This window comes from Macrosteles quadrilineatus, unplaced genomic scaffold (assembly GCF_028750875.1).
Source record: "Macrosteles quadrilineatus isolate MER2022 unplaced genomic scaffold, UCM_ALF_1.0 Scaffold_8__2_contigs__length_117827958, whole genome shotgun sequence".
NCBI lineage: Eukaryota > Metazoa > Arthropoda > Insecta > Hemiptera > Cicadellidae > Macrosteles > Macrosteles quadrilineatus.
Genome location: NW_026542601.1, coordinates 99,889,146 through 99,903,119, shown reverse-complemented (window position 1 = coordinate 99,903,119; position 13,974 = coordinate 99,889,146). Strand labels below are relative to the sequence as shown.

The following is a 13,974-nucleotide window of genomic DNA, read 5'->3' as shown; positions in this document are numbered from 1 at the left end:
TTTTTGTATAATGTAAAACAAAGTAGAAGGAAGTCACCTCCAGCATATTAGCCACAATGGGTGGCAAGAAGATCTCATATCATGCTTTGCTGATTCTACCCAGCCTGAGAAGTCAGACTGCCCTTAAAATTGTTCTTTAAATACTCAAGCACTGTTAAGGTCACAGAAACTACACTGTCATGCTTACTTTTGGGACTTGTCATGAGTACTCATAGGCCTATGGAATTTCATCCATGACATCACTAACTACAGCAGGGTAATTAATAATCGTTTCGATTATTAATTTATAGCAAAAGGTGGATTGCTGAACAATAATTTATTATTTCTCAACTAGGCCTATGATTTTCCTTTCACAGCTCATACACCAGTGTTGTGACTCTCGACTTGCTTGTTATCAGACCTATTTTCTGTTGACATAGGCATTAACACTTAGGCTAGTCCTGAAGTACTATTAGATCACAACTAACTACTCATACTTATACTAAAACTTACTCATTCTCATGTTTTCTTGTTTTTTGTTTCAATGAAACTGACTTAACTCCATATTCTAGGTACTCCGTGGACTTGAACGAGTTACAGATCCTTGTTGGAAGAGTGAAAGACAACTGGAAATTTGCCCATCTGAAAGGCACCTCAGCCCTACACGTCCTTGACCGTTTTAGCATTTCACTTCAGGTAAAAACTGTACAAACACTCTAAATCTTCTATGTAAGCATATTGAAAATTATACTTCCAACTTATTTGATTCTGAGTTTGCCAGCATAGTGTTGTAGACTTGAAAATGTATGTATTTCTTTGATTTGGAGCCTAGGAATGATTTCAATCTTAGTTATCAGTAGTTTGCTTTCCCAATTACTGGGAACTCATCCTATTTCAGTAACTGCTAATAGCCTTACGATACATACAATTGGTGGAATTTTGTGTAACTTAACGTATCAAAAGGAAATCCAAATTACAACCAAAAGTAAGTTTAAAACTTGTTTAGATGGAGCAGAGGATTGTCTACACTACAGACCCTCAGTTTCCCAGTCTCACAATAGCAGGAAACCTACCCAAACTGGTCGTTCACCTCAACGAGCAGAAGATTCAGGCTATCTGCACTTTGCTTGATGTCATCTCAGGGCGTGGCCTTCCGTCGCCTTTCAGGTAAAACAACTGTTTGAAACCAATCATTCAATGGTAAGTTTGATAGCAAATTCAACATCCATATTGGTTTTATGTTGGCCTACTAGAAAAAATGTAGGGAGTGAGCTGCTCTAGTGGTAGAGCGTGGGACTTTGGTCCCATGAAGTCTCGAGTTCAAATCCTAGCCTGAAGTAGTGTGAAAAGCTATCTCGGGCCGAAACCGAGTGTCCTAGGATCATAAGAAAACAATAAAAAAAAAATTAATAAATCCATCCTAATATACGTCAGTTTTATGAAAAAATTATTTTATCCATAGAACATAACTTTAAATCATCCTCTGAGGTATGTTGTTTGTATACAGCTGGGTAGTTAGTTGACCTGATGCTCACCTAATCAGAAGGTTGGTTCAATCCTAAGAAAATCTACTAGCTTTTTGATCATTAAAAATTGCACCAACTATGCTTGATCATTAGGTTCAATAAATGGTCTTGGCTGAAGAACCAACCTTCTGATATTAATCAGTAACAAAGCGATCTCATCCATTCAAAAATTTTTTGGGTGAAGATGTTGCTTCTCTTCGCCTTACAATGCTGGTGTGTTGAGGCTGCATCAATCTAGTCCAAGACTGTTGCTTGACCTCGAGTTGGTTTTAGGTCCCAAGAGGGCTCCCCAGAGGAGGAGAAGCCTGTGGATGTTGTGGTTCATAGGCCAGAGACCAACCCTCAACCTGCAGAGATCAGTGACTGCAGTGCGGCCAGACTGCTCATGCTGCAGTTCTCTGTGGACCAGCTAGCGTTGGAGGTAAACTATAAACCAGTTATACCCTCCAGAATAAACATCTGTCGAACTGCTAGGACAAACCAATGAATTGAGGTTAGGAATCGTACTACGTCTAAAAGCACCTGAATCTTTTTTACGTTGCTGGGAGTGTGTCACTAATAGTGATATAATGATGAATTAAAATGTTTTTGCTTTCAGGCTGATTAATTATTATTGGCAAAATATCTTAGATTTGATGTATATGATATATTGATATTTTGAGGGTTACATGACGACCAGAAAGGATCAACTACATCATGTGACAAGGCAAGGGCCACTACTGGATATGAATAAGTCAGGAAATAGAATGGATGCTTATTTATTGATTATTGAACTCTCCTTGATTTGTAATATAAATATTGCTGGTCAGGAAGTGAATGTTCTGTGTGCAGGTTCAGTCTCGAGGTCGGAGTGTGGCAGAGCTGCAAGTGTCTGGTGTGAGAATGTCGTACACCAAACGCCCCTTCGACACATCGCTGAGTCTCAGTGTGCACGGACTGCTGCTGGTCGACGCTTTGCAAACGTTCGGCCCCGACTTTGAACTGCTAGTCGCTAGCCACAAGCATGTGGGGTGGGTGAAATGCATCTGACCCATACTTACGCCTTTGCTCAGATTGGCCTGAATGATGTATTAACTTTTGTTGACAAAAGCATAGTCCCAGTGTTTATGAGAAATTATCATCTTAAAATAATTATCTGTATTGAAAAGTAGTAAAATAATAAATCAAAAGAAAAATAGTAAGGTAATTTGTTGTAGTTGGGTAATATTTTTTAATAAACTGTAACACTTTAATTAATTTAATATATTATATTGATAGTTTAATGACAGTTTAACCACCATTTTTACAAAGGGTGATGCCATTTCAAGTTGGTTTGTTTAAAGGTCCACAATTAAAATAGTTTTATAAAAAAATATCATTAGATCCGGTTTTTGGTTATGTTTATGAGGGTTCTAGGGTTAGCATTTAACCATTGTTAAAAATCCAAAATTAACACTCATTGAGGGACATTGGGTAAATATACCGTACATTAAATTAAATACAAATTAAAAGGTCTAAAAACATCACAGAACATCATCGTTCTAAAACCATGTTAGGTTCATGAAGCCCTAAAAGAAATATTCACAAAATACTACTTGAATAAAAAACTTTCTCTGAACTGCCAGGCAGTAAAATGCATTTGCAAGATGTATGAAACTGTGCAGATTTTTCAAAAAGTTACCTAATGCACATCCGGCTGATTTAAACCATTCTTGTCTGTGTAGGATGGACAGTGTAAGTGGTAGTTTGCGAGACAGTGAGCCGACATCTCCCACATCTCCGGGATCTCCTGACCCTCTGTCTGGACGCAGTGGCTTCCGTCTCCTCCCTACAACCATCTCGTCTGCCATCACGTCTGCACTCTCCTCTCTGCAGACTGACATCACCAGAGGTAACTGTTGGTTTTATCATTATACCTAAAATTTATAGTATTATTTTGAGAAGGGATTGAGTTCAGATAGCTTACCTGAAACAAATTAAGAGTCCAAGGTTAACATATGCACACAAATGTAACACTGAAATTGTACCGTAGTGTATAGAATTTCTTCAGAGAGTAAAAGACATGCAATGTAGGGGAATGCTCTTTTATTTTATTTTATTATGTAAACTTTTTTGACGCATCCCAATTGTATACAACAATCAGTTCAATAAAATATTTAAGTAAAAAAAAAGTCAACCCCTGAATTTGCAATGCAACTGACAAGAGTTTATATCTAGACTTTTTAGTGTAAGCCTGACTCATAACTAATAACATTGCAGCCAAGTCTCCTCCCCCGCCAAATCTACTTTACGCCTCATCACCTCCGCCAATAGCCAGCCCCCGGCCCCCGCTGCTGACCACACCTCTCCTGGGAGATGTCACTGTCACTTCTGAAGCTCTCATCACCATAGAGCTGGTGTTTGTCAGTGCGGACTGTCCTTCCAACACTGATACACGGGAGAATCTGCAGATAGCCAATATCCAGTTCAACAACCTCGACATCATTGGTAAGATCGACTAGAGAAGTGGTGGAAACCATTATAGTATTATAGTTTTTAATTATCTGAGAAAATCAAGACCGTAGATACTTTTCATGTATGGTAAAGCTTTTGACTTTAACTTCCATTTTAAGAACTCAACTTTACCATTTTTGTTAGAGAACAGTTTGGTCTTGTTCTTACCTAACGTTGATCTTTTGTTCCATTGCACAAGTAACTTATGATCAATGACAAAATGGCATCTGAGTTCACAATCAATTCTGCTTGGTATTTCACTAGCAACCTCCAGATTGTAAGAACCATTCAGCTATGTTAAAAATAATTTTTTATGTTTCATTGTTTCTATGTTTTGCACTCGGAATAACTAACCAAGATTTATTTCTTTAAGTATACATGATAGTATACAATTTTAATTTTTTCCAGCCAACCAAGAGACGATTGTCGAGCTGATAGGCTTTGTCAAGAGAGTATTTCCTAGCAAGCCAAATCATCACAAGCCTCCAATACCTATTGCACCAGGTAAAAACATTATCCATAAATCTCAACTTAAATTGCAGGTGTTATTACTGGGTCATCAATGTTCCTAGCATTTCATAACATTACTTTAGCAAATTATCAGGCTAGCTATCCAGAGAACTGATTGAAGAATTGATGTTCATTCCCAAGAAAATTCCTCTCTTAACCTTAACAGCCGATGGATTGAGATGCTTTTTAAGCCCTATTTCACTGCTAATTTTAAACTATCATATCCATGAAACAGCAAGGTAATGCATCAGCAGTCAGCTAACGATTGAACAAAAACAACTTTTGTATGTAGACTGGACTAATCCTTTTAAAACATTTCAAAAACACTTTTTAAACTTATCAGTATTTTAATTGTGATAATTTTCAGAGGACGAGGTAGATGCTCTGTCAGGGTCCGAGGCAACCAGTCGGAGATCAAGCGGTGTTGTGATTCCCTCCACCAGAACTCAACTGACCTTTGACTTCCACCGACTGAACATCTTGTTGCTGCGAGCTGTTGTGAGAGACAACGTCATAGTCGGACGGAAAATAGCCACTGTTACACTGAGCCATGCCAAGATCAATGCTAGTGTTGGTGAGAAAAATGTTTCAAGGCTGATTAATTTTTATTTTTAGAAAGACAATGGGATTATTTTAGAAAGAACTTTGTTACACTTTTGGTCACCACTTGAATAGGTAGTTATTAAACATGAGCAAAGCTCATATGATAGGTAGCGCTTGATACTGTTTTAGAAGCCTGAACTATTTCCTACGTGACAGAAGTCATCACATCGCTCTTGTAGACAACATCACTTTCTCCCACGATCGCTGCAATATTTTGACCCCTTCCCGTGGGCTTATAGACATCAGAATTGTCTTCTGCTGTCACAACAAAATTCTGAATAACTCTGCAGTATCGAAAACATCATCATCGTCTTCCGCAATCGCAGTAAAATTCTGTTCATTTCCCGCAATTGTGTAAACATCATCGTTGTCATGCGTGATTGCGGCCAAAATGGTAATTTTTTCAATTGCCTGATCTTTGCCAGACAAGTCGGGTATTTGTATCGTCATTGAATTTTGACAATCAATCCTCGATACCGATACCAATGCGCAAGTATCTGTGGTAGGCCTATTGATAATCGACTTTTCCCTAATTATAAACAATCTATATAACCATGTAACAGCATCAATCATCTCAGAGTGTGATGGATTGTCCAGGTGACCAGCTGATGATAGAAGGTTCGCTGGGTGGTCTGCAGGTCCTGGACTTGACACAGACAGGCAGGACACATCAGAGGATCCTGTCTCTGGGGCAGGACCCTCTCACAGACTCCCTGGATCCTCCACTGGACCTCATGGCTCACCTGAGTGCTGACCTGTACAGCATGGCTGGCACTCCCACCCCTAGTCTGTCCTATCAGGAGAAGGAGGCGTTCAGCTTCACTCTGCAACGAGATCTGCAGTCTCAATCAGGTAGTGTGTTGTTTTACAAAATTATTACAAAATGATGAATTTCAAGTACAGCTATAGTTAATGATCGCAGCCCTACTTCGATGATCTAGGCATTGTGATTGCTAAACAATACCTTAATTGAGTTACTTGACTAATGTTGTTTTATTCAAGAAACCAAATATTTGCTTGTTTTAGTACAACTCAGTTTTTTTAGTTACCTAAGATATCTTAGGTCACTTAGGTATAGTTTTCATTTAGATTTCCAGGTTGGTTAACATACTTGGGTGCCTCATAGAAGCTGATAATGATGTCTGGGAAAATCTTTGCTCCTGCCAATTATGAATCACCTTCCTTGATTAAGTTTTTGTGGGAAGGGGGTCAACCTATTTTAATCCGATGCCAGTTGTTGCGAGGGATATAAATGTAGTCTCTTGTTTGTAGTAGACACCTTTGAATTGTGATAAAAACCGTGACTAAAGTTAAGAAATTATACTTGTTGATAGGATACCAGGATTTACAAGTATCCTTGTCAGCAAAATCTTCGATTAATTCATCAATCTCATTCAGTTCCACTACAACCTGCATGCATTCCATTATATTCTATTGTAACACACTTGGTGGATATATTACAGACAGTGCTGCCATCTCTATCAGGTTTGCTTCAGTGTGGTACACACACTCGCCACACCTACTGTTGGAGCTGCAGTCCTGTGCCAAGGAGTTTAAGCAATATCTTGCTAATCTGGCTCGCTCCATTGGCTCGGCTGCCACGGAGATGGCAATTGGCCTTGTACATGCCAGGTAGGTCACCACGTCGCTACTGCTAGTTTGGGTTTTCAATGTAAATCAAATTTGAGTTTGAGATACTTTTATGTATCATTGTGTGACGTAATTTTCCTGGCGGACGACAAGAGGTAAATTACGCCACCGGTAAGAAAACGAGATCCCAGGATTCGCCCTAGTCTGGTCGCGGGGAGTTTCCCAGGAGTCGATAGTGATTCGGATAGCCTAACTTTGATAGCCCTGGTTGTCAGAGCTCGAGACGAACGTTGCGGGTTACTAAACACCCTACTCGAAATCACCACTCTAGCCTAGGGCTTGTGGGGAAATAAATAAATTTTGACTTGACTCTGTGGGCAAATATCTAAATGACACACTACTAGCTAACTTAACAAATCAACAAGTAAGCTAAGTAGGCACTCCGCTTACCTACGGAGTTACGTCGTCACCCTGAAACAAACAAGGTTAGTACAAGATAGGCCTAACCTAGCCTAACTCCCACAGAGTCTGAATTTACTAGACAAGAAAAGAGTTGGCTTAAGTTGTCCAAGTGAGACACGAAACGGGAGAAAAACTGAAACTAAAAATAAAACTGCTTCAAGAGCTGATACGAAAAAAGAAAAACTAAAACTTCAACTTCCCCACGTGTTCAACTTAAGCAAACTTCTGCAATAATTATCAAGCAGAAACCTGTCTGCTGGGGCCAACTTCGGGGCGTTCGGGAACTTTATAAAGGGGTTTAAGAATTTAAAAAGAAAGTCCCAAGACGGATTAAGAAACGTTAAGCGAAAATATATTTCACCAACTGCAATACTTTACTAAATTAGTTGGTTAAGGCGTGTGACTAGGTCTGCGTATCAGGCCTAGTCTTCAAGTTCAACCAAGCTTCGTACACGAAAGCTGGTCAAGTAATATACGAAAACCAGAGAAGTTAACTACGAAACTCACCAGTCGACGAAATTATAACCCACTATGTTCCTGCACAAGTTCACTACAAAACTATTCGAACTTAAGCTTTCAGAGCTTGCTGAAACGTAACTTTAAAAACGACGAAGAAATTGAATGAAATCACTTAGAATTCAAGACAAACGAACGAACTCGCGAAAAGCCGGGAATACGAATGACGAAAACTTCACAAAACTTCTTCTTACTTCACCTTCGTCTCAGAATCGAGACGAAAGTTAAAACGATTCCTGATTGGTCAACGAGTTACCGAAACAAAAAAAAAACTGGCAGCGAAGGCAGGCGCATGGTAGCTTTAACGGGCTTACAGCCGCGTACCGCTCAAAGGTGACCTCGCTGCTCATCTTCTCTCCCGTAGCCCGGCCTCAGATGCAGTCGAACAGCCAAACAACCAAACTGACACCAACGTCGTCTGCGGTCTTGGAATTGGAGGTTAGGTACGACGTCAGTTTAGTGTCGCGACTAGGCTTACTCAACAGCTTATGTTTAGCTGTTTAATGTTCGTGGTCTAGATCGTTATATTTTTACCCCCCTACCCATTTGACTCGTTACAATTGATAAACGGAAGTTAAGATTATACAAATGTTTTGCTTACATAATTGTCTGGGTAGCCTAGTAGTTATAGTAGGCTAATTGCTGTTATATCTGAAGGCTGCTGGTTTGGAGTGGAGAAAATTCCAGACTGAGTAACATTTATCATTGGTTAATAATGCTTTAGGCCTATAACAAAAGTTTGATGTTAGATAGTTACAAGGCTAGGGTATGGGCCGTTCCCTTACAAAAAACATATAAAACGCCAATGGTGTAAAAACACACTGATTGGAAATAAAGTATAGATAATCGTATTATAAAATGTCTCCAGCATTCTCAGCAAAGATAATTATTTTATGACAGAAATTCGCTATATCAGAATGTCAGCTAATTTGAACAGTGTGTGATCCAAGTTAGTTCCAAATAGCAGGAATCTACTGTATTGCAACTTAAAAATGGTTAGAATATTTACTAATTTATTTTGTATTTGCAGAGCAGAGTCGCTGGCACAGTCACTGTCTATGGGTGGGCGACTGTACGGGTCATCCACTGACATATCCTCCACCCCTCGCAAACGACGACGCAGCAGTCTGTCTCAGAGTATAGAGATGTTGGACTCCGGGCAGATCACCAACACCAGAGGGACTGCCACACCTTTCACACCAGAGGACGACTTACTACGCACTCAGATAAAGTCAGTACATCAGATTTGACATTTAAAATTTTTATCAGTTTAGATACAAATGAGTGAATGCTGCACCTCGAATGAATTGAATTTCAGAGGAAAGATTTGAATTTTCAGATTCAATCGAGATTCGAGAATCGAATATAACATTTTTTACAATCATTGGGTTTAGATTCTTGCTACAATAATACATACAAGGAAATTAAACTGACTGCTACTTTGAATAAATTTAATAAATCTTCCAATTTGCTTTTAAACTATAACCTTATCTATTTTTACTCCAGTAATAGTATATCAGCAGAGGATTCCCAACGTAGTATTTCTAGCTAACACTTGTTGCTGTCTGCAGGTGGGATGTGATACTGGACACGCCTGTGGTAGTGGTGCCGAGGTCAGCTGACAGCACTGAGGTGCTGGTGGCTCACTTGGGGCGTATGTCTCTCACCAACGGAACACCTGTGAGTAACAGTGGTCTCCAAACAAATCAGATGTAAAAATCATCAAACTTTGTTAAAAATTTACAAACAGTACATTTTGTGATGTAACTCTTATCTCTTGTCCACTTTCCACAAATGAAATAGTCTTTGTCATTCAAAATGCATTTACCAATTTTTTTTTATGTCCTGCAATAAAAGAAAAACTTTACATCACAAACAAACAGCAAGTTGAGGTGCAAGAATGAACAACTAAGAGATAAATAATACACGTCATCCCAAACGAGCTCTCCTCAAGTGTCCAGTGCAATTAATACAATCCTCCTGTTGTTAGTTGTTACCTATAACTAAGGCCATTCTCCCTTATCTACCACCAACCACCCCGCTACAGAGTGAGTTAAAAAAATAATTTGCCTCACTGCATCCTGATTCCTGAATTAGCAGATTGCCAAAGAAAAATAATATTCAATTTTTTACTGTGACATGCCCACTGATACTTTCATTCTGCAGCATTTTGCTAACAATTTACGCATTTATGCCTACCTTGAATAGAAACCATAAGTTCTATTTGGTTACAGGAACCCCAGTCATGCTGGGTGGATGACTCAGATACTAATGAACATTACAACATAGAGATACGAGATATGAACGTCTACACACTTGACATTCAGAAACATCTGTCCGAGTAAGTAGTTGGTTTATTTTCAAACTTTAAAACAATTTTTTTACACCTTAACTTTTGGATTGTAATATAATCGTTACAATCAACCAACAGCTAAAAAATAAGCTGTGGTGGTTTTTCCACCAGAGACTGATGGTACATAATTGAGCCCAACCGTTTCATAACTACTGACCGATGGGTCTTCATTAATCAGTGACGTTTATGGTTTCATCACGTCCTCAGGGGACATTCTTGAATTTCACTGCAACCTTGAGAGAGGTACAACATTTAACCACGACTGTATGAGATGTTCTGATTTCCCCGAAATGGCGGAAAATAATGTACAATATTTTATAAACTGATTGTAATCCAAAAATTAAAAATTATAATTTTTCTAAATCAATACATTCCAAAGCACCCAAATCTTTGCTGGACCGTATTTTAACCCCCCAGTAGAAAAGTCTGTTCCCCCCAGACCCCTAATATACAGCTGGTCTTTACACTTTGCACTTTGTCATATTTATGAACAAATGGTATCAAACATGTAAAACTTGAATCAACACTACAGTTTTGATTTGTATACAAGATTTAAAAATTCTTTTACTAGTTATGATCTTACTGTTGGGTTTGTTTTGCAGAGGTCAGATGATGCAGCGCGTGGACAAGTTGTACAGTTGTGCAGAGTCAGGCAAGCCAGTGCTGCATGACACTGTGATACAACTGACTGTAGATCACCAGGCTGGACAACTGTACATGCGACAGGCAGAGAGCATCTTGCTGGAGTCCGGCCCTGAGTTCACCTCCGCCGAGCGACAGAACACTGTTCAGGTTAGTTATGTACTATGTAGTTGATGTCTTTTGAAACATTTTAATTGGAAGAGTAGCTTTGATTTGTTTGAAGTTATTATTGTTTGTGGAAAATATGTGGATGATAGGAATTATTCAGGGATATGTGGTTCTCGAATCTAATTGTGACATTAATTATGTTCTATTGTTCTAATTATGTATCTAGTGGTGGCAAAGTTTATTTATAAAAATAATTGATTCAACATTAGTGAAGTAGTAGTTTACATCATTGGTGAATTCATTGGTCAAATATAATAATTGACTGGAAAAAATCTGATCGTTTAAAATGTTATATGGGTCGAGTTTAAATGATCAGACTTTTTTCAAGTATATATATAATACATTTGATACATACAGGGGTGGTGAAAACTCCCAGGACAGCTTAAATATCTTTTTAACCGTTACAGATGGAGCTATACAAGTTGGTACACTGTTACTTACTTTCTTCTGCACTGAAAGTTTAGTTTTGAACAGATCATATACCATTGCAGATTCGAGCGAACGTGGTCACTCCACTGAAGGTGTCGCTGTCTCGGCAGCAGTACGAGCAGGTGCTGGAGACAGTGGCGTACGTGTTGAGTGGACAGTCAGCTGCAGTGAGTGAGCAGAGCGAACAGAACGGGCACAGCGACCGACCGCTGCAGGACATAGAGGAAGACACAGAACTGACTGGAGTGACAACTCTTAACCTTGACCCCAAACTGAGAGCCAGGATGTACATGAACACTTCGGCCAACCAGGAACTGCGTCAACAGTCCTCGTTCATACTGAGAGGTTAGTATTAATCAGATATATGGAGTATTTGTTATTTGTTGTATTTATTGTTAGTATATGCATTAGTGAAACATATATTAGTGTGATATTGGGGGGAGAGGTCTCGGGTTAAAATCCAGCCAATCACCGATGGATTTTATCTAAGTGATAATACCGCAACCCCTCTAGTCCTAGCCTGAAGTAATGTGGAAAACAGTGGAATAAAAAAGGTGAACCTTTAATTTTCACCTAGATAGTTGTCTCATCTCCAAAAAAATTACTTAAAAACAGTAGCCTGGTACTTAGACTAAGTTTTACATATGTTTATACAACTTCTGTCTCATAGTCTAGTCCGAATGACCGAATCATGCAAATCCTAGCATCCCGGATGCTATTTCAATTTTTCCCCCTTTCAAATAATTATTTTACTGCACCGTCTGTCAATGTTTGGTATGGATCCTGTGGTTGTTATTTTAACATTTAATCCTTGTTTCAGCATCAATGGACTTGCCAGTGTTAACAGTGGAGCTGATAGCTGACCTGGGTTCCGGAGAGCAGGGACTGGTGGACTTGTCTTTCAAAGATCTACAGATACAGTACGACAAGTCTCACCCCCTGGAGACTAATATACAGGTAATTTGTGATTTAAAAAAAAAATCTCACCAAATTTTGTTTAGAAAGTAAAGTGAAATAATGCACTGCCCCAAGGGCTTGTGACTTGTTTGTTTGGTGTTTTATTATCCATTAGTAGCTAACGTTTAAATGTAAGAGAATTAATTTGTGACTCAAAAATGATTGTGAAAATAAATAAAAATCTAACATTCCAAAGATGAATGTTGTAAATTAACTCCTTAATTATGTTCTACTTCAAAGCAAATGTTTCAAAAACATTTATGCTGCTTATTATCCTGGCACCTAGAGTGTATTTTTTTACTGCGAGGTTGGCTTTCTAAGATATTAATACACAATTCAAATTGCACAATCCTACCATTTTGTTGACAAAAATTGTCTTGTTGTGAGTCAAAAATTGGAGTTTAGTACTGGAAAAGAAAAAACTTAGTTGGATGTAAACTTTTTACCACAAAACCCTTAATTAGATAAGATTTTATATATCTTTCATCTATAGCCAGGCATATAAGTTACAAATTAAATTTTGCACTACATTTTGTGCAGATGTCGCTGCGCTCACTACTGATGGAAGACCTGCTGCAAGCGCCAGACTCCAAGTACCGCCGGATCATGGCGTCATCGCAAACCTCGGCAGCGCCTCATCACAGCAACCACGTGTCACAGTCTTGTCCTAACCTGGCTGCAGTGCTGCACCCTGGCAGTGGCTCTCAGATGCATATCTCCTTGCCTGATCATCTGGAGACGGAGAATGTCTACGGCAGCAAGTATCACCATGACACACGTAAGTACCACACTACAACATGGAATAATAATGGAAAATATGTCTTGGCCTCAGAAAAAGGCCTTAGGGTTTAGTTGTGGTAAATTACCTAGCTAGAAAGTCAAAAGAGTTGACGGAAAGTGTTGTGACTTTGAATTAGAGTTCATAATAAGCACACATTTGAAGAAACTCTTTTATTGAAAATTGTTATGATTAACTATAATAAAGTAAAATGTAAACATTGAAAAACAATTATCATCTGTCTTGACCTTATTTGAATTATTAACTAAATCATATGAAGTCAAGATAGACTAAAGGATATGACAGTCTTCCCCACTAATTAAGAACAATCTTTTTCAATCAAATCTGGTAGTCTCTAAATCTTGAGGGCATGTGACGCTTACGCTGTGGTCTGGCGTTGGTATTATCAGCTTGCTCACGATGTGGTATGACATTCTCAGCTTGAGCTCTTTCTGCTGGAGATTGTTCTTCTGGTTGCCTTGGTTCTGGAGCTGCAACTGGATCTGGATTCCTATGTATTTCTGGTCGTCTTGGAATTCTGGGAACATCAAACAACTGCGTTGGTCCGAATGTAACATTTTTCGTTTTTGGACTCTGTACCAGCGTTGGGCGTAGTTGATTGATGTGCCTCTTCAGGATTCTATCAGATGAGTCGAGAACTACGAGATAGTGTCTTTTCCCAAGCCTCTTCTTTACTTGACCAAACTGCCATATGTTTTTATTATTGATGAAAAGTTTGACCTGTACCCTCTCCCCCACATATAGTGAACGTGCAGGTGAAGACTGTGTAGTTGAAGGTTGAGGTTTGTACGGGAAAATGGCATTTAGTCTTATCCTTATTTTTCTGTGCAGGTAGAGTTCCGCCGGGGACTGACCACAAGCTAGCGGTGTTGCTCTGTACCTTTGTAAAATATTTTGAATTTTGGTTTGGATTGGAGTTTGGTCAGTTGAGACTGCTTTCAGGCGATTCTTTAGTGTTTGGATTGATC

General features: G+C 38.9%; 1 protein-coding gene across 1 annotated transcript in view; it reads left to right on the top strand.

Annotated features, from left to right (window-relative positions):
* The window catches only part of LOC128999258 (intermembrane lipid transfer protein VPS13D-like), an 84,796-nt gene that overhangs the window by 21,288 nt on the left and 49,534 nt on the right, over positions 1–13,974 (top strand). Inside the window, exons 16-32 of the mRNA XM_054425653.1 lie at positions 552–675; positions 986–1,146; positions 1,779–1,926; positions 2,337–2,515; positions 3,209–3,375; positions 3,744–3,971; positions 4,386–4,481; positions 4,855–5,061; positions 5,688–5,942; positions 6,554–6,722; positions 8,689–8,889; positions 9,230–9,338; positions 9,893–9,999; positions 10,614–10,803; positions 11,313–11,595; positions 12,071–12,207; positions 12,748–12,985. Of these exons, the coding sequence (XP_054281628.1) occupies positions 552–675; positions 986–1,146; positions 1,779–1,926; positions 2,337–2,515; positions 3,209–3,375; positions 3,744–3,971; positions 4,386–4,481; positions 4,855–5,061; positions 5,688–5,942; positions 6,554–6,722; positions 8,689–8,889; positions 9,230–9,338; positions 9,893–9,999; positions 10,614–10,803; positions 11,313–11,595; positions 12,071–12,207; positions 12,748–12,985 (2,999 nt within the window). The remainder of the gene's footprint in view (positions 1–551; positions 676–985; positions 1,147–1,778; positions 1,927–2,336; positions 2,516–3,208; positions 3,376–3,743; positions 3,972–4,385; positions 4,482–4,854; positions 5,062–5,687; positions 5,943–6,553; positions 6,723–8,688; positions 8,890–9,229; positions 9,339–9,892; positions 10,000–10,613; positions 10,804–11,312; positions 11,596–12,070; positions 12,208–12,747; positions 12,986–13,974) is intronic.